Here is a 23722-nt window from a genome sequence, read left to right as displayed (position 1 = left end):
GGACCTCTGTATGTGTTCCCCAGGGTGCCAGGAGGGGAGGAGCTTTCTGTCACCTACCAAGCTCTTGTCCTGGTTGCAAAGTCAGGATGAAAGGAGCCTCATACCACACTCCTAATTTATCAAAGGCGAGACCATGCCAGCTCTTGGTGTTTACTTCTTCTTTCATCACAGTCATTTTGTAACCCATGTGCCCCCTTGGCTATCTGGCTAAACTCAGTTCAAACTCCAGTTCCCCAGTCTGTCACATTCTGACGCATTCTATCATTTGAGTAGAATTTGCTGAAGACCTGGGGGAGAAGGGAGCCGAGCACAGGAAGAGAAAACATCTTAAGGCCCAAAGCTTTCCTCCCTCTCTCTTCCTCTTCCCCCATCTTCCTCCTTCCCTTGTGAACTAAGAAATCCCTCCCCTCTTCCAGTGCAGGGAAACTCCGCCTGTATTCAGGGCCCAGGAGGTAGTCAATCAAAGTCTTACGTGTATACATAGTGGACTTTCTAAAATAAACCTGCTGAATTCAATTCTTTCCACTCCATTCCCTGTGTGAGGCCTTCGATGCCCCCCTCTGTTCTATGACTTCTTTCCTAGGCTATCAAACACTAGGAATTTCATCAGACAGCCCCTCTCAAGTGCTTTTATTTTAAATGTTCTCAAATAAAATTGCTTCGGCTAATTGAGTGTAAATTTTAGCCCAGACAGTTTTGAGCCCTTTTTTTCTGAAGCAGTCAAGGGCCTTGTTCTTCCCCCACTGAGAACCTGTGCTTTAAATGCCATAAAAAATCATTAGTGTGTGAGCCAGGACACTTTGGGTAACACTTGAAATATTTTAAGCAAGACAGAGTCTTGCTGTGAAAGCTTTGGCTTTCACCTCACCTGTGTTTGCATCGTGGCTCTCCCACCTGCTAGCTGTGTGATCTTGGGTAAATTAAGAAACTTTCTGAAATTTGGATCATGAGTGTTAAAAGGACATGACTTCAGACATCACATCCCAAAGTGACACCAATCATACATGCATGCATACAAAGCCACACACGTATGACTGTAACCAGTTTCTGTCTGAGTACTTTCCTCCCCCAAATTTGCATTCCCCTCACAGGGCTTTCCCTGTCTACCCCTTAGTCCATCCTAAGACTTTCCCTGGCTCATCCTCCCCCAAGAATGGCTCTCCACTGCCCAGATCTACTTCCCTCGGCTCCACCTGCTAACTCACAGTTCAAGAATGTTCTTCATGTCATGTCCTTCAAAGAACCCCAGTGAACGCACATCTTCATCCTGCCGGTCCAAGCCTTAGCTTGATGAGGAAGAAGTTGGTACATGCAATTCAGGGTCTAAACCAAGGTGTAGCTAAAGACATTAGCCCATCCTGTCCTACAGTTTCAAAGTCAACTCCAGTAGTTATCACAAGAGAAAAAGTCAAAAACCATTCTGGGCCTTGGTGACATCAGGTTTCTTTGGGTGACTTTATGGGCAATCGTGCTCTTGTAAAATCACATTTGCTTCAGAGAATTCACATCTTTTAATAATCTCCATCCATGTCAAAAGGTTACTTCAGATACAGGAAAGAGTTAGAAGGAATTCATAGACAAAGCCAGGCTTTTCCTTTTTTTCTTTCCTACTTTTCTTCCTTTCTTTCTACCTTCCTCTCCCTCCTTCCTTCCTCCCTTCTCCCCTTTCTTCTTTTCTCTCTCCCTCCCTCCCTTCCTCTCTTAGTTTCTTTCTCCTTCTTTCCTTTTCCCTTTTCCTTCCTTCCTTCCTTCTTCCTTCCTCTCTTCCTTTGTTTCTTTCTCCTTCTTTCCTTCCTTCCTTCTCCCTTCCTCTCTTCTGTCCTTCCTCTCTCCCTTCCTTCTCCCTTTCTTTGTTTCTCCCTCTCCCTCCTTCCTTTCTCCCTTTCCACCATTCTTCTTCCTTCCTTTCTCACAACACTGTCTTTTCCCTTTCCTTCAGACCAAGAAATTAAAAGTCCCTATGTTGAGAGCCTGCAAACCAAGCCGCCGAGGCTCCACCCTCAGTCTGTCTAGGACCAGTGGGGGGTCCTCCCCGCAAAGCAGCATGGTGTCTGTGAACCCTGGCTCTGATGAGCCCCCCAGTGTGGTCACCCCGGCGACCGGAAGCAAAGACATCGAGGACAATGAGTCTTCTTCAACCAAGCCAGACGACGAGGTTCTCCATGTGTGTAAGTGCCACCCCAGACCCCACCACTCCTCCTTTCTGCCTGGGCATCCTTCAGAGCCCCCTCCTGCTCCAGTCCTACTCTGCTGAGCCCCAAGGTCTCCCAGCCCTGTTCAGTGTCCCTAAGTCCCTTTCATTTCCCCAGCAGAGATCTAAAATTCACTCTGAGCCATCCCCCTAGGAGCCATTTGCCCTTTTTTGAATCTTTTTTGTTAAAATGGCAGTACTGAGCTTTGGACACAGGACTTCCCACTTGCAAGGCAGGCGCTCTGCTACTTGAGCCACTCCTCTAGCCCTTTTTACTCTAATTATTTATTTACTCTGCTTTTTGCCCAGGTTGCAATGAACTATGTTCCTTCTGTTTTACCCTTCCCACCGTCACTGGTATGACAGGCATGCACCACCATGCACAGCTTTTTTCCATTGAAATGGGGCCTCACAAACTGTTTTTGCTTGCTGGCCTGAAACCACAACCCTCCCAACCAGCTATTGGTTGAGATGGGTTCTCGTGAACTTTTGGCCGGGGCAGGTCTTGAACTACAATCCTCTTGATCTCAGAAAACATATTTTTCAGTCAAGCATGTCCTTTATTCTGTATTCAGTTGGAAATTGGCTAAAGATTTTACCACTTTGGGGCATATCCTTTACCAAATTGAAGCATTCCTTTGCATTATAAATTGGTCAAATTATCACAGATCAAATTATTTCATAATTTCCAATGAAATTGAGTTTTTTTCTTTCCTTAATTATATAAATTTTGTTACTAATATTGAATATTTACTATTGATCAAAACCTTAATTGTTCATGATATGTGGGTCTTTTTATAGGAAATCAATTACTTTTATTAAAAAGATTCTTCCAAAATAAAAAGATTGTAAGAACATAAAATATTTTTTAAAAAAATTTTATTGAGCCCAAGTCATGTAGAATACTATCATTTCAAAATGTAATTGGTATAAAATTTGTTAATGAGATATTTTTTATTATTTTTTCGCACTAAGTCTTTAAATTTGGTATCTACCAAGTGTTCGGCTAAAGAGAGGCTGTTGGTTGGAGTGGTGGTCAAGAAAACTTCTCTCAGCACTGACCTTTGAACTGAGACCTACAACAGTGAAAGTGGGGAGGGGGGAAGGCGCTGGCACATGGCAGCTTCCCGCCCCCACCCACCCACTGATTTTTCTCTATGCAAAGCTAGAAGGAAGTTTCTCTAAGTTAAAAATCTGATCTTTTCCTCCCTAATTTAGCATCTGTCAGTGATCCCCCATCACCTCTAAGATTCCAACTGATTTTATCCAGGCTGCCACATCACACCTTAAACAGGGAAGTCCAACCTCAGCAGTGTGCTTTCCTTTTCTTCAACAAAGCCCATGCTTATATGACTTCCTGCATTCAAATCCCCTGTGTTCCCTGGCTCTTCAGTCTTGTAGATGCCTCTCCAACCTTCAAAACTCAGTTCAAATGCTCCCTCCTCTGTGAAGTCTTTCCTGACTCCCCAAGGTTCTCTCTTTTCAAGTGTCTTGGTGTTTTCTATCAGCTCTTATTGAGGACTTGATTTTAATTTGCATCTCACTATATCAGGTAGGAATTTCTTTTGGCTAATATAAAGACTTGAGAAATAGTGACTTAAAAAAGTTAAAGGTTTATTTTTCTTAAAGATTAAAGAGTACCAGTCCAGGAATGGTAAAATGACTCCATAGAGCATAGAGACCCCGCTGTCTTCTGTCTTGTTACTCTGCCATCCTCAACATCACTTCATGGTCTAAAATGGCTCCTAGAACTCTAGCCATCACACTCAAATTCTAGGATTGAAGTAGAAGGAAATAGGCAAAGTATAAAAGTGTCCACACCCAGCTATGTTTGACAACCACCCCAGAAGTTCCATACGATACTGCTAGTAAAATCTTACTGCCCAGTACTTGGGCCACATGCAACTGAAAAAGATACTAGGAAAATGAGCTTGCAAGCCTTTCCCCTCAGACACCCAGAAAGAATCATAGTTCTATTACCGAGGAAGAAGAGGGGAAAGAGTGTAAGACCTCTGCAGACCTGGATGTCTTATTCACCTTCAGCCTGCCACACAATAGGTACACAAGAATTACTAAGAAATGCATTAGCACCAGAGATCTACTTCTAAGGGAGAAAGTCCTTCTTTTTTCTTAGCCTCCCTACTCTTTTCTTCCATTTATACCTTAACCTCCATCCTATTTGTTACAGCCTTGACAAAAGTAGATTAATTTCCAAGCCTCTCCTTGCTTTCTAAAACCACCTCAAATTGATTCTGAATTCATGAATCCATTCTGAGCGGTGCACCATTTGACCAAGGTCTAATTTCCAGGACTAGCTGCATAATGAAGTCTTTGTGGATGTAAATCACTGAAGACAGCAGGTTGTGGCCTCTCCATGGACTGATCCCCTCCATGAATCAATGACAGGAAAATTCCCAAGAAACCAAAACCCAGCCAGTCCTTTTGTCAGTCTTGGAACTATTAGAGGAGAAAGTCACTTGTATAGTACCTTAGAATGTGGGTTCTTTGCTGTCTAATGGGTTCCCTCAAACCACCCATGTAACAAAAAAGACCTCCCCTGTTTTTCCCTTAAAAAAGAAGAAATTTCTTTAGTCATTCAAGGATTAGATTCTTAGGCCGCTAATGGAAGATGGAGGAAAAGTATCTGACCTTTGAGAACAGGATGACATTCTCTCTGTCAGTCCCAGGAGCAGAGGTTCCTCTGTGTGGACATCCATCACAGGTCTGTCTGTCTTCCTCAGGGAAACTCCACTTCATAACATCTGCACCCTTTCCAGACAAGTCCTCTCTCCCAGGTAACCTTGAGGAGTCCCTGGATTTGTTTCATTTTACATATATCCAACCTCGGCTACCAGATGGGTGGAGCTTCTTACTGGTGGGCACCATTTCTACTCAGAGGCATGTAGCAAGTGGGGAAAAAAATCTGTGATGCGTTGAGTACAGAGGTTTACAAATGATGCACTAGAAGGGCTGCCAAGGTGCCAAACACCAGGGTCCTTTGCTGTATCCGTGCACCCTTGGGCTGGTTTACTTATGGATGAGGTAGAGGGATTGCAAACCATTGGTGTTGCCACATGGTTTCCAACAGAAGAGAAGAAGGTGTTGGAAGCAAATACAGCTCTCTGACTAGTAGGTTTCTGGACACAAAGCCCTCAAGAAATCTGGGATATGTGGCAGTAGGGGATGTAGGCATGACAAGGTGAAAGAGAAGGTTAGATTCAGCTAGAATGGAATCATGCTCACAAACTGGAAATAAAGTAGAGAATGGCTAAATGTTGACATTTTTCACAGCCTAAGTGACTCCCAAAGGTGTTAAGGAGAAGAGCTCTTTCCCCACTAGGGCCCAGTGATTGCAGTCACAAACAAGGCAGGACATACATGGCCTAGGGAAGCTCTGTGTGTGTTGGGTCTCCCTTCTGAGTATGGCTTTTAAGAACTGAGCTTAAGCTGGGTGCTGGTCACTCACGCTTGTCATCCTAGCCACTCAAGAGGCAGAAATCAGGAGGATCGAGGTTCAAAGCCAGCCCAGGCAAATAGTTCACAAGACACTATCTCGAAATAACCCTTCCCAAAAAAAGGGCTGGTGGAGTGGCTCAAGGTGTAAGCCCTGAGTTCAAAACTTCAGTACTGCAAAAAAAAAAAAGACCTGAGCTTAGCTGATTGTAGCTACCTATTAAAGGGTAAGAAGCATCTGAAATAGCATTGTATCCTCCATTCATGCCAAAATGTCGATGAGAGTCCCCCAAATACCTCCTTTTTCTCCTTAGTTCACTCATTCATTCAGCAACTGTTGACTGAAATTCCATGGGCCAAGCACACCATCAATAGATGGTGTTATCAATAAATTTGGTGTTATCAAATAGGTGCTATCAATAGAAAGACCAATAAGATGTGACCCTTGACCTCAAGGAACTCACAGCCTACAGGCGAAGTCCTGCAGGTAAACAGGCAATTGCCCTCCCATGATATTGGTGCTGTGAGGAAAGTCAGAAGAACAGGTAGGCACTTTACCAGGTGTGGTGGATGGGAAAGGAAAGATGACATGCTTCCCGAGTCCCAGAGAAAGGAGGAAAATTCGATTGGTTTGTCAAAAGTGCGTGAAACTAGCATCAGTCCCCCTACCATGTGACAGACAGCAAAGCCTTCTATTGGTGTAGAATTCATGACTAAGACTTTCCCTTTGGTCTCTCAAATTCCATCCATCGTCACTCGTAGTGTTCTTCTTGATTCCTGAAATTATTTGGAAATCATCTCAGAAGTGCCCCTTTCTTTATTTCTGGGATGTCTACAATCTTACAGTGGCTTTCTGTGTGTGCATTTCCTCCTCTTCTCATTCCAAACCCCTTCTCTCTCCTCATTCATAAATCTGGAGAGACAGTCTCCAAGAAACAACCTCACACAGTGATGCTTCAGCACTGCGGACAGCTACAAACTTGAGGAAAAGGGTGGCTTTGGATCAAGCAGGTTCAAGGTGGGAGTGGAATGAGTGTGGGCTAAGAATTTGCAAATATGCACCCATGAAAACAGAGCCTTTCCCTTTCACTTCCCCATCATTCTTGAAACACATCTTATTCTATGTTTTTTCAACTTTTGAGAGTGTCACTGTGTTCATTTTTAGGGTTGTTGCAACAAAGTACCACAGCCTAGGTGGCTTAAGACAATTTAAATGTATTGCCTTAAAATTATGGATGCTGTCAACAGAGCCAGGATTCATCTGAAATCTGTAGGGGAGATACATCCTTGCCACTTCTAGCTTCTGGTGGTTTCTGGTGGTTTCTGGAAATCCTCTGCTTTTCTTGGCTTGTCACTACATCCCTTCAATCTTTGCCTCTGTCATCATGTGCCATTCTCTCCTTGTGTGTGTTCTCTCTCTCCTCTTACTTTATGATGTATTATAATCCTACTGGATTAAGGACCACACTGCACTCCAGTATGAGCTCACCTTAACTCATCACATCTGCAGTGACTCTATTTCCATGTCTTGAGTTACTGGGGATTAGGAATTCATTGTACCTTTTGGGGGACATGATTCAACCTACAGGGTCAGGTCTAAAGAAATATTTCCATCATGTAAAAAACCAGCATTAAGTATGAAAATAAAAGTCATGTCAAAGCCAGGTCCTGGTGGCCCAGCATATAATCCTAGCTACTCAGGAGGCAGAGATCAGGAGGATTGTGGTTTGAAGTCAGCCCTGGGCAAATAGCTCACGAGACCCTATCTCAAAAAAACCCAACTCAAAAAAGGGCTGGTGGAGTGGCTCAAGTGGTAGAGCTCCTGCCTAGCAAGCATGAGGCCCTAAGTTCAACCCAGTGCCAACAAAAAAAGAAAAGTCACGTTAGTCACTTTTCAGCACTGTGACAAAAAAAAATCTGAGAAAACACTTACAGAATTTATTTTGGCTAATGGTTTCAGTGATCTCAGTTCATGGTCACTTGGGTCTCTTGTTTCTGAACTGTGATAAGGCAGAGTATCATGACCGCGGGAGCACGTGGAAGAGACAGATGCTCGCCTCATGTTGCCTGGGAAGCTGAGAGTGAGCAGAGAGGAAAGGTCCAGGGACAAGACACAACCTTCAAAGGCATGCTCCCAGTGACTCCAACCAGGCCACACCTCCTAATGACCCATTCAGCTATGGTTAACCATTGATGAGAATTAATGCCCTTGTGATCCAATCACATCTCAATACTCCACCAACTGGAGACCAAGCTTTCCACATAAGAGCCTTTTGCAGGGGACACTTCATGTCCAAACCACAAGGGAAATCAGCTGGCACAATGAGGAGAGATGGGAGCCGTGGAGACCTGGAGACCACACACCTGTCTAAAACCCGCAGTCAGCATTCAGCAGGAACAAGGGCAGTGTGGCCCCATCTCAGAGTCTTGCTTTGGAAGCCGAAGGTCTGGATTTTTTTTTTTTTTTTTTTTTTGGCAGAACTGGAGAATGCAGGATCTCACATTTGCTAAGCAGGCACTCTGCCACTTGAGCTACACCCGCAGTCCTTTGGGGTTCTTTGAGTTTGCTTTCAGACAGGCTTTCCCACTTTTGGCCAAGCTGTCCTCAGAACTTGATCCTTCTTCCTTCACATCCCAAGTAGCTAAGATTACAGGCATGCACCACCATACCCAGTTCAAGGCCTGAATTTTTATGTGAAACCTTCTAGTTCTAAAGGGTTAGCACCTACTTCCCTCAAATCAAATCAAATATATTTGTGAGTTGGATTTAGCCTATAAATCACCAGTTTGGAAAATCAGGCCTGTGAAGATCAGGATGGATGTCCAAATATGATCATTTCTTCTTAGAATTTGTAACAATTCTCTCTGGTTACAATAGTTTAAAGTGAGGAAAGAAATTAAAAAAACTATGAGACTTCCATGGTCTCATAATTCATGTGTAATAATGTTAGCAAAAGAAACATGGAGAACCATAGATGGATTTTAAGCAGGGGAGGGGCACAGGCAGATATATAACCTGCCAACACTATGAACCACCTCTTCTGGAGTCCAGTGGGATCTCTGTCCAGCTCCCTGACATTCAGAAGCAGAGGCAATCCCAGGCTGAGGGCTGGAGGCTGCCTTGCAACTGTCCTGTGTCAAGGTCAAGGGTGACCTCTCATGTTCCCATCAGATCTTCAGAAGCTCCTGGAGATGGTCAGGGAAGATGCCCGAAGATCAATCATGATGGAAAACGGAATGCAAAAGCTACTTCCCAGGTAGGCAAATAAAGGATGCCAGCTTAGTGGTAAAAACATTTAACAATGGAGTTACCAGTTGTTGAGCACTGTCTCTGTCATAAGCAGTGAGCTATGTAGTTTGTTCATGTGTATCATTTTCCTGGGTCCTTACCAACAAGGTAGGTGGTCTTATCCATATTTTACAAAAAGGGAATGGGGCTCAGAGGGAGTAAGTGACTTCTTCAAGATCACACAGCTAGTGAACCATGAGGTTCTGACCCAAGTCCAGATCTTTCTAATTTCAAACTTCATCTTCCTCACCACTCTGCCACACTGCCTGTCAGGAATTCTGATTTTTGTATTCATTTTTCTCGTGAATATTTATGTATATGTATAGACCTTGCATTTATTATTCTTGTGAAATGTTTTAGGAAAGGAGAGCTTGGAAAGGGAGGAGGAAAAGGGAGGATAATTGGAGTGGGGCGTGGTGGCTTACACCAATAATCCCAGCTACTCAGCAAGAAATGGTAGGAGGAGCACAGTCTGAAGCCAGCATAAGCAAAATCATGACAGTCTATCTGAAAAACAAACTTAAAAAAAAAAAAGAGCTGTAGGCATGGCTCAAGTGAAAAAGGGCTTGCCTTAGCAAGTGTGAGGCCCTGAGTTCAAACCCCACTACTGCCAAATAAATGAATAAATAGGTGTGTTGATCTAGTCTGGGATGGAAATGGGAATTGGTTTCTTCTGCCCTTGTAAGAAACTTTAAGGTGAGATTTGGATGAAGCAAAAAGACCTAGCTTGTCAAAGACGGTGGGGCACAGGCAAAGAAGATGGGGAAAGAGAAAACAGGCAGCTATGTACAAATGTGCTCAGAAAGTACTATGACTCCTCCAAGGAACTGAAATGCAGCCAAAAATAGAGTGAAGAAAGGCATACACTGGCCTGGGCATCTCACCTTGGGGTCCCTCACCTCAAGGATTCTGATCCTAACAACAGCAATCCTTTGAAGTTTCCAGCCAGCAACCAGTACAGCTGGCTCCTGAAGAGACAGTGTCAGACTTGAATCTGAGGGGTCATCTGTCTTGTGCCCAGGACTTCTGACCTCTAACAGTCTCAGAGAGAACTCAAGCTAGAGCAAGAGTTCCCTTCTCAAGTGTGGGTCCCTCTGAGCAAGCAAATTACTTCTGGAAAATAAATGAGGCAGGAGAAGAGGTTCGTCATTGCCTTCAGCCTACTGGGATGCCGGCCGTGACTTATTGGTTATTGTTATTACATTAATTACAGTTCACCGAGCTCTTCCACATGCATCACACCCCGCCTCTGCCTGTGGGTGATGAATTTGTCTGCTACAGCCTCAACTCACATCAGGCTCTGGAAGGTGGCACGTGGAGGCATTTGGGGATAATGTTGACCCACGAGGTACCTGATTTGTTAGCATTTGGGACAGACATTCATGATGGCAATCAGCTTGATGAGACCCCCTTCTTTTATAAGAGCTTACTGTGTGAGTCAGGCTGATGTGGGTCCAAAATCTGGTGCCCATGGACAAGTCACTTAACCTGTCTCTGAGCCTCTGTTTTCTCATCTATAAAATGACATTGTGTCACATAAGGCATTGGAACAAAAGGCTTTGAAACCAAATAGACTAGAGATGGTCTCCAACCCACCAATGTGATGGCTGTGTGAGGTGGAGCAGCTTGCTTCACCTCTCTGAGTCTGATTCCAATTCTGTAAAATGAAGCTTGCTAGCAACCTATGCAAAATGGCGGTAGTGAGACTCAAATACTGTTCTTATAAAGTATTGCAGATGCGATAGAAATAGCACCTACTTCAGTGAGTCATTTAAAGGATTTAGTACTTCACGTACTAGCTTACCATACCTGGAGTACAGTAAACACTCAATAAATGACAGTGGTGTGGAAGTGATCACTACTTTTATCTCTTTATGTTCTCCATGGAAACTTCCCAGCACCTTGTGGAGGCAGGTACAGTAACCGGCACCCCATCTCACAGATGGAGAAGAGCAGCAATGAGTGATTTTCATGAGGTCTTTAAAGACAAAGTTGCCCTCGAGTCTGGTTCTCCTGAACCCATTATGTGGCCTCTGCATTCAGTTTAATGATAAGATAACCCTGGTTACAGAGCAGTAACTTGTTGACTTTCCCTTCCCCATTAATTCCTCCAGAGAAAACATTCTCCTCCCTAATCTCTAGCTAAGGCAATAGATACTGAAGCTGTGATGGGAGCCGGGGGCGGGGGGGACGACTTTGGGAGACAGACTCACTTAGTTACACACCAAAGCTGCGCCCCCCTGCAAGGGTGGCCTGGAATTCAGGGGTGTAGGAACCCCAAAAAGCCAGCCTTGTCCAGCCTCATCCTTGAGTCTGAATTACCTCCCAATCATGTAAGAAGACAGCTTTTTCTTAAAATCTTCTAGCTGTGTTTCCCAAATGTCCCTGGAGATCAGATCAGCTTGGGGTGCTTGTGAAAAACACAGTTGTCTAGACCTTGCCCCAGACCCACCAGGGCAGAACCTCTGAGGCAACTGTATTTTTTAATGAGCGCTGCAAGTGAGTACCACTTCACCAAATGCTGGCAAATTCTGTGGGTGTGTGCATGTAATTCTAAATGTGTGTGTGTGTGTGTGTGTGTGTGTGTGTGTGTGCAGAATTCTAGGAGTGTGTACGCATGTGTGGATTATAGCAGTCGTGAGCATTTGTGCATGTAATTCTGGGGAATGCTATGTGAGGGGGAATTCTAGAGGTGTGTGTGTGCAATTCTAGATACGGGGTGTGTGTGTATGTGTGTAATTCTAAAGGTGTGTGTAATTCTAGATGTAGGAGTGTGTGTACAGAATTCTAGGTATATGTATATGTGAAATTCCATATGTGAGGAACTATGGGTGTGTGTGTGCATGTGTTTGGAACTCTAGGCGTGTGTGTGTGATTCTGGGGTGTCTACACAATTCTACAGTGTGTATGTATGTGATTCTAGGGGTATACATGTGTGTTTATTCTAGGTGGGCGTTGTGATTTTGTGAGTGGGAGAGACAGGTTCTAGATGTGTGTGTAATTCTGGGTGTGTGTGTGTGATTCTAGGTGTGTGTGTGTGTGTGTGTGTGTGTATTGAATTCTAGGGATATGTGTGTGTGTGTGTGTGTATTGAATTCTGGGGGGGGTGTGTGTATTGAATTCTAGGGGTGTGTGTGTGTGATTCTAAGTGTGTGTGTGTGTGTGTGTATTGAATTCTATGTGTGTGTGTGTGTGTGTGTGTGTGTATTGAATTCTAGGGGTGTGTGTGTGTGTATTGAATTCTAGGGGTGTGTGTGTGTGTGTGTATTGAATTCTAGGGGTGTGTGTGTGTGTGTGTGTATTGAATTCTGGGGGGGGGTGTGTGTATTGAATTCTAGGGGTGTGTGTGTGTGATTCTAAGTGTGTGTGTGTGTGTATTGAATTCTATGTGTGTGTGTGTGTGTGTGTATTGAATTCTAGGGGGGTGTGTGTGTGTGTATTGAATTCTAGGGGTGTGTGTGTGTGTGTGTGTATTGAATTCTAGGGGTGTGTGTGTGTGTGTGTGTGTGTGTATTGAATTCTAGGGGTGTGTGTGTGTGTGTGTATTGAATTCTAGGGGGGGGTGTGTGTGTGTTTCTAGTTTTAAATGCCTCTCTCCAGTCCCAGTGAGTCCACACCTCTGGGCATGTGGCCCAAGTGCTCTTAGCAGCTCCAGGTGATTCCTGTGTCCCGGCTCTGAAGAGCTGGCACTAGAAAGAGGACCTTGTCCTCTCACGGGCACTGACTGCCAAGGAACATCTGTGTCGGGCTCCTGTTAACAGACTCCTCTTGCTTTGCAGCATCGTGTCCTTGTCTGTGCCCAAGCAAAACAAGAGTGAGTCTGCCTCCAAGGAGGGACAGACCACCCACAAATCAAGGTAAAAAAGTCAAAAGCCTGCAGCAGGTGGGCCATGGGAAGAGTGGGAGGCACCTTCTCCTTTTATGACCCCCTGGAAACAAGCCCCTAACTCAGGCTGGGGTGAGAAACCAGACAGTTCTCACCAGCAATCATACACTGTGCCATGAAGTTGAAATTTTCCAGTTGGGAGCATGTGGCATGGGACTGTCCTTTTTTTAATATAAATTTCATTCTGTATATTTGCGGTTTTCAGCATGATGCTATTGATACATGTAGACAAACCTGGAGGACCTGGAGCTAAATGAGTCACCCTTGCCTGCTTTACTGAGGTGATTTGTAATAGGAGATATGCAGGTCTCCCCATCTTCCCCCAACACACTTCATTTTTTCATTTAGAGAACATTCTTAGGTCCCATCTATGTGCCAGGAACTGTGCTATGCTGTCAGGCATCAGAAACAAACAAAACAAATACAGTCCACCCTCGTGGATCTCATCGTCTGGACCATTTTTGTGCCTCTCCTGGAGGCTTACGCAGTCTGGAGAACCCTATGAATTCCCTTCCGACAAGTGTTCTAAATGCATACTATAAATTACAAAGGATTACCAAGATATCTATAATAATATAGATTACTATATCACAACCCAATTTGGAACATCATAGTCTCTGATCTTCTGTAGCAATGCATTATATAATAAGACTTAACAGCAGGTCTAATAGCTACTGCAATTTCGGATAAGCGTTGAGTTTAAATGATTCTTCAATGTATCTCCCACAATTGTAATGTGATATGCAAATACCTGTGATTTGTATTTCAGTGAAAAGCTAATTCGAATAACGATGAAGCCTTTTTCCCCACCTGCATTCATGGACCCCTTGAATTCTGCCCATATTTAAGGGTTTAATAAGGGTGTCAAGCATCTCTCAGGTAATCCTGTAATTGGCCATAAAATCATGGCTGTGAAAAGTATTCTGAAGAAAAAGGAGGGAAAGTTGGGAAAATTTTTAGCACTAGGGTCCTCACCAAGAGTGAGGTTGGTATTTAAGACCCCAAAACAAAGAATTGGCTCCTCTGTGAGGTGGAGAAAGTGGAAATGGTCTTCAAGCTGAGGGAGGAGCATGTGCAAATGGCCTGAGACAGGAGGAAGCTTAGAGTCACTGAGCAAAGGCCAGTTTGGCTGACGTTCAATGAGGGCCAAGGGAAGAGGGGAGTGAGGAGGGCAAAGGGGTCTTTTATGGCTTGTTTCTGTTTGTTTGCTTATCACAAGCTAATAATATCATTTTCCCCACTTCCCACCTCCTCTCTGAGTCACTGCCAAAGCTCTAGAAAAGGAGAGAGGTATCTTCAGGAGGAAATTACAGCCAACATGGTCCCCCCAAGGATTCTTCTGCAGGCATTTGGGGCAGTTGATCGGAATTCTTAAATAACGCCTTCTGGATGTTATTACAGGCAGAATAATGGTTTGCCCATCACCTACCAGGCCTAAGACCTCTAGGTACAGTGCCACACAAGCTCTGGGAAAAGCGGCAAAGCCCTTTCCTACAGGGAGGGGTCTGAGAGATGACTGGGCCTGTCTGCCTAAAGAAGTCCCAAATGCCACAGGGCCTGAAAAGAAGTGTTAGCTATGCATCCTAGGAGCGATCAGATAGACTTGCCTCCTGAGACCACACAGATAAAGTAGTCAAGTCACTTGTCCAAGAATTTGGAAGAAATAAGGGAAGACAGGAGGTAGAGAAGGTACTAGACAATGACGTTCCAGGCCCAGGTTACTAAAGGAGGACCTGGGAGAAAGATAGGAGAGAGGTAACCTGAGTAGGGGCTCTCTGCTCCCCTTGAGGAACCCCGCCCAGGCAGTCACAGTACAGAGCAGCCACTCAAGAGATCCAGTCTGTCCACGCCTAGAAAGGGTCAGCTGGTGTGACAAGTTGGGTGATCACAGGTGAGGAAACTGATGACCCAGAGGGCAGGTGCTTACCCACAGACCAGGAGAGGTCCGCTGGGTTGGGTGATGGATCTGGCTCTACCTGCCTCCAAAGCAGAGTAAAATGGGTGTGTTCAGCTCAAGGGTTCAGCTTAGAAAAAAAGCATCCTTGAATGAAGAGGCCATCTGGGGTCAGACACACCAAAGATAGCACAGTTAGGACTCAGCCATCACTTTACCTAATATCCACTTGGCCCCATATTAAATGTTGGGTGAAGAGAAGAGAATGGAAGGGTTAAAATCAGACCCGTTCTCTAGATGGAGAGGCCAATTACACAAATGAAAGTGAGATCCAGAAAATCCGTAATCCCAACAGTATGCACAGGCAGGAGGTCAACACTGAACTGAGAGTCCAGGCATGTGGGATCACTGTGGACCATTAGTGTAGGATCTGAGTAGATGGAAGAGGAACCAGAGGGGTCCTCCAGGCAGGGAGTGTGGCAGGAGCAAAAACCAAGAGGTGGGACAAACACGCTGAGTTCTGGTGCTTTGATTAAAACGACCTCCCTTTCCTGAATCCTGGAATCTAGCAAGGGTCTCAAGAGTCCCACAGGTACCCTGTTTATGACAAGCAGACTGGAGACTTGAAACCATCTCTTGATGTTTCAGTGAGCAATCCAGCACCACAAGTATGGAAAGTCACACCCAGGTGACCCAGAAGAAGTCGAAAACGTAAGAAATCCCTCTGTGGTGCCAGACATTGTGAGGATCATTCTGAATCCATTATCTTGCTTATTCCTCAAAACCAGTCCTGTGGTGCAGGAGCATAATCCCATTTTACAGAGAAGTAAGCTAAGACTTGGTCAAGGGAGATATCTCGCCTGAAGCCACACAGCTAAGAAGGGCTGGAACTAGAGTCTGAGAGTGAATCTCCCATTTCCCAATTCTGTTTCACTGTCCTTAACAAACACTGGGCTTGAGTGACCACCTGTCTCACTGTGGGCTTCTTTAATAAGTCCAGAAACACCCACCTGATGTTCTTGGGATGGCCTGTCCTTCTGATTTCTGGGAAATGCTGAGGGAGGCTCCAGATGAAGGCACGGGGAATTCCTACTGCAGAGTATCTTGGAATCCATGAAGGCAAGAGTGGGGTCCATGAGACTACTGGGGTGTCCCCTGGGCTCCATCCCCCAATCCCTTCTCATCTGTGTCTATAGCCGTGTTAACCGTGACATCATCCAGTACAAGAGTGGAGTCTGTGACAGCTTGCGAGCCAAATTTTACAGCATAGCCCAGGAGGCTGGCTTCTGCCTGCAAGACAAGATGGAAATTCTCATGAAGTAAGGGCATGCATACACCCAACTTACCCAAAGGACATTTTATCCAGCGCCTACTGTGTGCCCACTAGGTGGCAGGTGCTGGGGTTGTAGCAGTAACCAGAAAGACTTCTTCCCTGCCCTCAGGGAGCCAAGCATCTCCTGGGAAATGTGGGTAGAAACTGCATCTGTAAATATAAAAGTACAAATGATAATTGTTCCATAAGAAGAGAGCAAGTGGGGAGAGAAGGGGGAGATGGAAGGAGGGAGGAGGGAGGGAAAGAGAGAAGGAGGAGGAGGAGAATAGGAAGAAGGAGGAGGAGAAGAGGAAGAAAAAAGAGGGGGAGGAGGAGAAAGAGGAGACAATGATGGCTGGGGGCATGGCTCAGATGGTAGAGAAGTTGTTTAGGAAGTGCAAGGCCCTGAGACCATTCTAGGTGGCATTCTAGGTGGCAGGAAAAGTGCATACACAGCCCCAAGGGAAGAAGGGACATGGGAACTTAAATAGGAGTGAAAAGTGGTAGCAAGGGCTGCCTTACACACAGCCACAAACGCTACTGTGATTGTGTCTCTTCTCTTCTGGCAACCCATCTACTGCCCTTCTTCTTAGTCCATTCCTTGACTACAGTGACCATCCATCCAAGGGGGGAGGCCAGGTGACCTTCTGCACTCTCATTCTTACACCTCTGTCCAGGGGTGTGGAGAAGACGAACCCTGACCTTCCCCTCTGGGAGCTCCCAGTGTAGTATAAGAGACAGACATGGAAACAGGGTACTGTCACATAGGACGATGAGGGCCAGCAGGGGGTGATCAAAATGGTCTTCCTGGAGAAAACAACTTTGCTTTAATGAGAATAGGTGATATTTCCAGGGCACCATATTAGTGTGCTCCAGAGAACCACGTACCAGTCACAGTATGAGAATTTTGTATTGATGCATCATTTATTCCTCAACCATTTTATAGTTGACAAAAGTCAGCTGCACAGAAGTGTCTCTGGTCAAATGTCTCCTAAGTGACTAAATAGTAAAGGTAGAAATCAAAACCAGAGAGTCAGGATGGAAAATTAAGAGGGGAGGGAGCTCAAAGGCAAAGCAACAGCAAAGTCCCAGAGGCCAGAGAGGACAGACACAGTAAGCCAAGGAATTTCTAGTAGCCAGGTGTGGCTGGGCCTCAGGATGTTTGCAAGATGATCAGACAAAGACAGAAGCCAGATCATAAAAGGCTTTGCTAACCCAGCAGTGGAGGTTGAACTTTACCTAGAAACTTTGATCATAAGTCAAAGCATAAAAGTCTAGTCATGATGATGAAGCTGAGCAATGTTGTAGGGACTGAATATTCTGGAACTTTAAATGACAAGTTGCTCAAAGTTATTTCTTAGTAGTAAAATGCAAAATCATTGAGCATCATAGGCAGGGGATTACCATGGTTACATTTATAATATAAATCATCCTTGAAGAGAGAATACATGCGCACAAAATCATAAGGGACTGGGGAAGAGGAATCTGCATGATTAAAGCTACTGGGTGCCTAGCAGTAAGCTTGGTACTTTACACACATCATTCAGTCTTCACCCCTGAAAGGTAGGAGCCGTGATTGTCTTCCATTTTATAAATGAGAAATCTGTGTAAATGCAGAGGTTAATTTAGTAAGAAAATTATTTCTGGACCCTGGAGAGAGCGGTATCTTCTTGTGGTAAAAGCCAAGTCATAAATTAAAAAGTTGCTGAGAGGGTTAAGCAGGACCCTCATGGAGGAAACGGTGTTTGAGTTCAGACCTCAAAGGGAAGCCAAGATGGCTCTGATTCCTCTTCATCTTTCTCACACAACCCTATAGGCGCCAAGAAGAGCGAGGTCTCCAGAAGTTCCACTCTTTCGTCCTTGCCTCAAATTTCCAAAAGGACATAGCGAAGATGAGACACCAAGTCTCAGTAATGAAAGGGGACGCAGAAGAAATTGCAGACCACTGGTAAGAACCTGAGAACCAGAAAAGATGGACCCTGAGAAGGGAAGTGGTATTATCACCGCATTGCAGTTAAATCCGTTATCCTATGAGGCAAAGAGAAACAGCATCCCCAAATTGCTATAGTCACCAACAGCATTGTGCCAAACAGTCCAAATCCGGAGCCCAGTGGGGGAAGAACCTGTCGGTCTCTGAACCAGGCATCAGCTATCCTGTCTCCATACTTACCTTCTGCTTAGTTCAGACCCACAAATAAGGAGAACCAACTTGGTAGCCCCCGTAGCAGAGCGAGACATGCAGTAAGCCAACCTAAATATCTCTACAAATTCTGAGGTCTGTGAGGTGATCCCTGCCCCCCCCCCAAATAACTTAATTCTTTGAGGATATAAAACCAAGTAGGCACATCCTAGGAACATGGTGCCTCAGCCCAGGGTGATGACACACAGTAACAAAAAGCAACATGGTAAGTTTTGGTGTTCTGTTGCACAGTGAGCTGACTGTAGTTAACAGTATTGTATATTTCAAAATGAGGGGAAGAGAGAATGCCGAATGTCCTCACTACAAAGAAATGATAAGTGCTTCCGTGGGTATCTAAATATCCTGATTGGATCATTAGGCATCATACATAAGTGTTAAAATGTCACACTGTATACCCCACCAGCAGTACAATTACTATGTGTCAATTAAAAGCAATACAAGACTATTTTTTAAAAAGAAAATACAAACTATGAAAAAAATATGAATTGAGTGCCCAGTAAATGTCAGATAGCCCTAAGAAAATTCTCCTATCTCAAAAAAAAGAAGAAAATTTCACAAATTATTTCTTTTATTCCCCCTTCCCAAAATCCTGAATGGTGCATATTAACCCTCATTTCACAAAGAAGCAGGCTCAGAGAAGTCAATTCAGTTGTCCAAGGTCACACTGCTAGGAAGTGGTGAATTTAGGAGGGAAGCCCCTGTCTGGCCCAGGATCTATGCACTCACTTGGAATTCAGAACTGGAGTCTAATGATGGAGTCTGTGATGTCACAAACCCCATTCCACAGGAGGACTAAATAAGATCAAATAATAAGATGGGAAGATTGAAAGATTCACCAGGTATCTACCCCATGACATTAATAATGTGGAAGAGGAGCTTCCTCTTCCCTGGGGCCTTAGCAGAGTGGCAGGACCATCCATGCTGTCTCCCTCTTTCTCAAAAGCAGTATCTGATGCTGAAGTTCCACGAGGCTCTCAAGGGGACCTCTCTCCTCCCCTCCAAAAAGGAGAGAGGGAGTTATAAGCTGACTCCTGTAGTGGCATTACCATGGGAAATTAATGCTGATCCTCCACAGTGGGACTCAGCCCTCTCTCCAATGGTGGAACTTCTGGAATCATTGTGAGGAAAGTGACTGCCCCTCATTGTACCATTATGGCTAAGTCAAATGAACCACAGCTTAACAGCCATGCTGAGCTGTAACTCTTCATTCATCCAGTCTTTCAAATAGTAATTATTGAGCACCCACTGCAAGTTAGGCACATTATTTAGGCATGGGATCCTGAATAACTCAGGCTAAGTGTCTGTTCTCATGGAGATTTCACTCTACACAAGGAGATATGGATAAATACGTATATATGCATACACACACATATATACACACAAACACATATATACATATATCAGCATAAAGCAATATAGTAACCCAAAATGTTTGATGGATGAATTTTAAATTTTTCCACAATGGGCACATATATAACAGAGGGACGGTGGTACGTTTTAAAGACATGCCATGTCCTACCTTAACTAAGCCCTGACCGCATCTGAACCATCCGTTTAGGTTAGACCTAAGTAAGGTAGGTTAGAACCTACCTGTTCCTACCTTCTCAATGGTTCATTCCCAGCCTACCCTTGCACTCTGTCATGACCCTGAAACACAAGCTGTGGATTGAGGTTGCTCATTACCAGGGAGTTGAAAATACTCACATACACAACCATCATCATCGTGTCTGTAAGGTAGGCGCTGCCTGCATCCTGGAAGACATCCTATGGAGGTGTCCACCCAGGCCTGATTAATTCTAAGAGGAGCTTCCGACCCTAATGTCCCCCTTTTCCTACTAATTTGTCACATTGCTTGCTTGACAGAAAAACTATAAATGCATCCTTTGAAAGCACACCCTTAATTTGTTTTCCAATGAAATACAATTCATGCTCCAGGTTTCCCAACCTCTAAAAACCAAGACTCGCCTGAGCTGTAGGCCATGAACAATTTAGGATGGGGGAAAGGCCCCCAGATAGAGCCTTATGCTGCCTAAAGACATCCCATGAGTGGTAGAAAGAGAAAGTTGAGGAGGACCCAAAGGGCCCAGCTCCCCCTCCCAGTATCTCCCTAACTGGTCTTCTCCTCTTGGAATCAAAGGTACTTTGATCTGCTGTCCAAGCTCCCTGAGGATTTGAAGAACTTCCGCCCTGCCAAAAAGATCCTGACAAAACTGCAGAAGTTTGGGGAGAACCTGGACCTGAGAATCCGGCCCCATGTCCTCCTGAAGGTGCTGCAAGATCTGAGGATTTGGGAGCTGTGCTCCCCCGACATTGCCGTGGCTATCGAGGTAAATGCTGTCCCCCTCTCCCAGACATACAACAACTTAGGTGCCCTCATCCAGTCGTTTCTCAACTCCCAGCCAGTGAGCAAGAGATGCAAAGGCCCCTTCCTCCATGGAGCTCGTGTTCTAATAGGACAGGGACGGTCCCATGACCTTGGTGGTTCAACTCCAACTCCAAGGGACACTGGCGTCTACAAACATGGCGCCCCCTCGAATCTCAGAGGCTTTGAGGAGACATAAATAAATGGACAAACATAATAACAGCACTCCAAATCTTGCAACCGCAAGTGAGTTCCACAGACCCACAGTAAAGACTCACCTGGGTGCTTAGGAGAAATGCAGAATCTCAGTAAGGTGCTGGTGAGGACCTTACTACTTGGGAGGCTGAGCTCAGGAGGATCATGGTTTGAGGCCAGTTCAGGTAAATACTTCACGAGACCCCATCTCCAGAATAACTGGAGCAAAACATGTTGGAGGCTTGTCTTAAGTGGTAGAGCACCTGCCCCCGTAAGCATGAAGCCCTGAGTTCAAACCCCAGTCCCACCAAAAGAGAGAGAGAGAGAGAGAGAGAGAGAGAGAGAAATGCAAAATCTCAGGCTCCAAACCCCATCTACCAACTCAGAATTGACATTGCAATGATATCCCAGGTTTATTATCTGCACAACAAAGCTAGAGGCCCTCTGGTTCAAAGTAAGGGGGACCTACGTTAACTAAGGTAACTGGGGAAGGTGACTTTTAAGCTGAGACCTGAGAGGTGAGAACTCAGAATCACATAGAGAAGGGGAAAGAGCAGGTCAGGATGAAGGGATAGTGTGTGCAAAGGCTCCAAAGCAGGACATGACTTGACTTGTTGGAGGAACTCATTGAACATCAATGGGTGCAGCAGGAAGTGAATGGGAAGTGCCTAAGTCAGCCTGTGCAGACCTGGGAAGGTCAGGGTAAAGATTTCAGCCTCTATCTCATGGATGCTGAGGAGCCACTGATGGCTTTCAGTAGTGTTCACCATCACCACCAGAAGTTCCTAGAGCTCTGTTCCCTTAGGCAGCAGTGGGAAGGACTTTGTAACAAGGGGCTAATAGGTGTTTATGGGGCATCCTTAATTTTATCAGATACATTAATAGGGCCTTTGATGCCCCCCTCAATGGAGGGTTCCTCAGGCTAGGCAGGCTTTGGGGATCGTGGCAGTTTCTTGTCAGGTTGGTCCTTCCATAGGATGACCTGTGCCATAGGTGGCGTGTGCCCAGGAGCAAGGTCATAAGCTGGGGAGGGGTGACCCTGTGGACTAATCAGAAGTACAGAATCCACTCCCCACACCCTGTGAGGCACCTGTAGGGAAAACTTAGCAGGCTAGGCCAGAAATAACTTGAGGCAGCTGTGTCTACCAGTTATGGGATCTAGCTCCCACCCACCAGTTATAGGGGTTCATGGAAGAGGCAATGCTGAGTGGGTAAGAAGAAAGAGGTGATTTCAGAGCTCCAAATACTAGAATTTAGCATGCTCTTCTGCCAGAACTTTTGATAACCAGCCCATGGGGGAGGAGGGATCCTGAATCAAGTCTATTTGAAACACTACATTGTGTGTGTCTTAAACCTTTTCCTAGAAAGCAAGCCCAGAGCTGTCATCAATTCTCAAAGGAGTCAATGAACCAAAAAAAGTTTAAGGACAAATGACTTTTTAAAAAGATTATCAAGAAGTAGGAAAGAGAAAACAATGCACCTGGCTGGGGTTTTCTCCCTTCCTCCAATTTCCTTGGGTCAGCAGCAACAAGAAGGGTTTAAAATTAGCCTACTGAACCAGGACGCTAGAGAGAGTGTCCCTTTTCTCAAAGAGACCAGCTCAGCCTGATGATCCAGGCTTTGTGAATGCTTCCTAGCTGGGGACATACTGAGGTTGTGAGTCTCAGTTACACACCTCCTGGGATCTTGAGGGAAGGTAAGGGAGGGTAGTGTCTGTCTTTCAGACCAAATTCAGAGGTTGACACTATATGTAACCCACAGTTTGTTAGAGAACATGTCATCCATATGCCTCAAGAGGATTACATCAACTGGCTGCAAAGCCGGATCAATATTCCTATCAGGCCCCACAGCACCCTGATGTAATCTGGGCCTGGGTTGACCAGCTATCGCTTGGAGAAGAGCAAGCAAGCCAACACTATGTTCCTGAGTCCTGCCTATGTTCGTGCTTCCTGCCTACTCCTACAGATGCCTGATATGATGGAGTAAGATCATCTGAAGGCTGACTTTTGGAAACATCCTAGAGACAGATATTCCCACATGACCCTCCACTCAATTTCTCTGCCCACTCCAATCTCCCAGTCTCTGTTTATTGGTTCAGCCTGACTCTACCTACTTTTCCAGATTCATTCACCCTATTCTTTTTCCAAAAATTCTGGATAATAAAATTGATCTGGATATTTGATGTCTCTAGCTGGGAAAGTGTTGGAACTGTGGAATTTGGGTGTGGTACTCAGATCCTAATAATAACAACGGAAGTCATTATTGAGCTTTTGTTATGCACCAAACCCAGTGCTGGGTGGTTTGCCCATGTAGCAGCATTTAAATTTCATAATAACTTGGTTAAGTGGGCATTGATGATGTTCTCATTTCACACCATTGGGGCCAGAATATATTTCTCAATTAGATAGATAGTTAGATGATAGATAGATAGATAGATAGATAGATAGATGATAGATAGATAGATGATAGATGATAGATCAATCTACATACATGATATTATATATTGTTTTGTATAGATGGATAAATGGATGGTTGGATGCTTGGATGGATGGGCAAATGGATAGTTGGGTGAATGAATGGACAAAAGGAAGGGAGGAAGGAAGGGAAGGAGAGAGGGAGGCAGAGAGGGAGGGAGGGAGCAAGGAGGGAGGGAGGGCTCATCCCCACAAGTAATGGTGTTCAAGAAAATCTTAGCCATTACCTTTTGACCTCTTGTGTCATCTTGGTCTTGTGCTCGTCTACATTCTTAAGCTAAAAGGAAGCTGTAGGCCTTTTAACTCTCACATGATTGCAAAACTGACCTAACAATTGAACAACTGGACTTGGTTTGCAGTAATGGCAAGAGTATCAGAACATTGATGTGGGCTGGGCTCCAGCATCTCTCCATGGTGATCCAGAAGTGGGAGCAGAGTTGAATTGGTATTATTATTATTATTGTAA

At 44.9% G+C, this 23722-nt stretch overlaps 1 protein-coding gene across 1 annotated transcript in view; it reads left to right on the top strand.

The window, feature by feature from the left end:
- The window catches only part of Ccdc60 (coiled-coil domain containing 60), a 172434-nt gene extending 149527 nt beyond the window's left edge, over positions 1 to 22907 (top strand). Inside the window, exons 7-14 of the mRNA XM_020179033.2 lie at positions 1940 to 2168; positions 8817 to 8901; positions 12713 to 12790; positions 15362 to 15424; positions 15910 to 16032; positions 17842 to 17973; positions 20363 to 20552; positions 22544 to 22907. Coding sequence (XP_020034622.2) covers positions 1940 to 2168; positions 8817 to 8901; positions 12713 to 12790; positions 15362 to 15424; positions 15910 to 16032; positions 17842 to 17973; positions 20363 to 20552; positions 22544 to 22645 — 1002 coding nt within the window. The 3' untranslated portion in view covers positions 22646 to 22907. The remainder of the gene's footprint in view (positions 1 to 1939; positions 2169 to 8816; positions 8902 to 12712; positions 12791 to 15361; positions 15425 to 15909; positions 16033 to 17841; positions 17974 to 20362; positions 20553 to 22543) is intronic.
- The last annotated feature ends 815 nt before the right edge of the window (positions 22908 to 23722 follow it).

The sequence above is a fragment of the Castor canadensis genome, chromosome 18 (genome assembly GCF_047511655.1).
Source record: "Castor canadensis chromosome 18, mCasCan1.hap1v2, whole genome shotgun sequence".
In the NCBI taxonomy this organism is placed as follows: domain Eukaryota; kingdom Metazoa; phylum Chordata; class Mammalia; order Rodentia; family Castoridae; genus Castor; species Castor canadensis.
The sequence above is the reverse complement of the archived record's forward strand: the minus strand, read 5'-3'. Positions and strand labels throughout refer to the sequence as shown.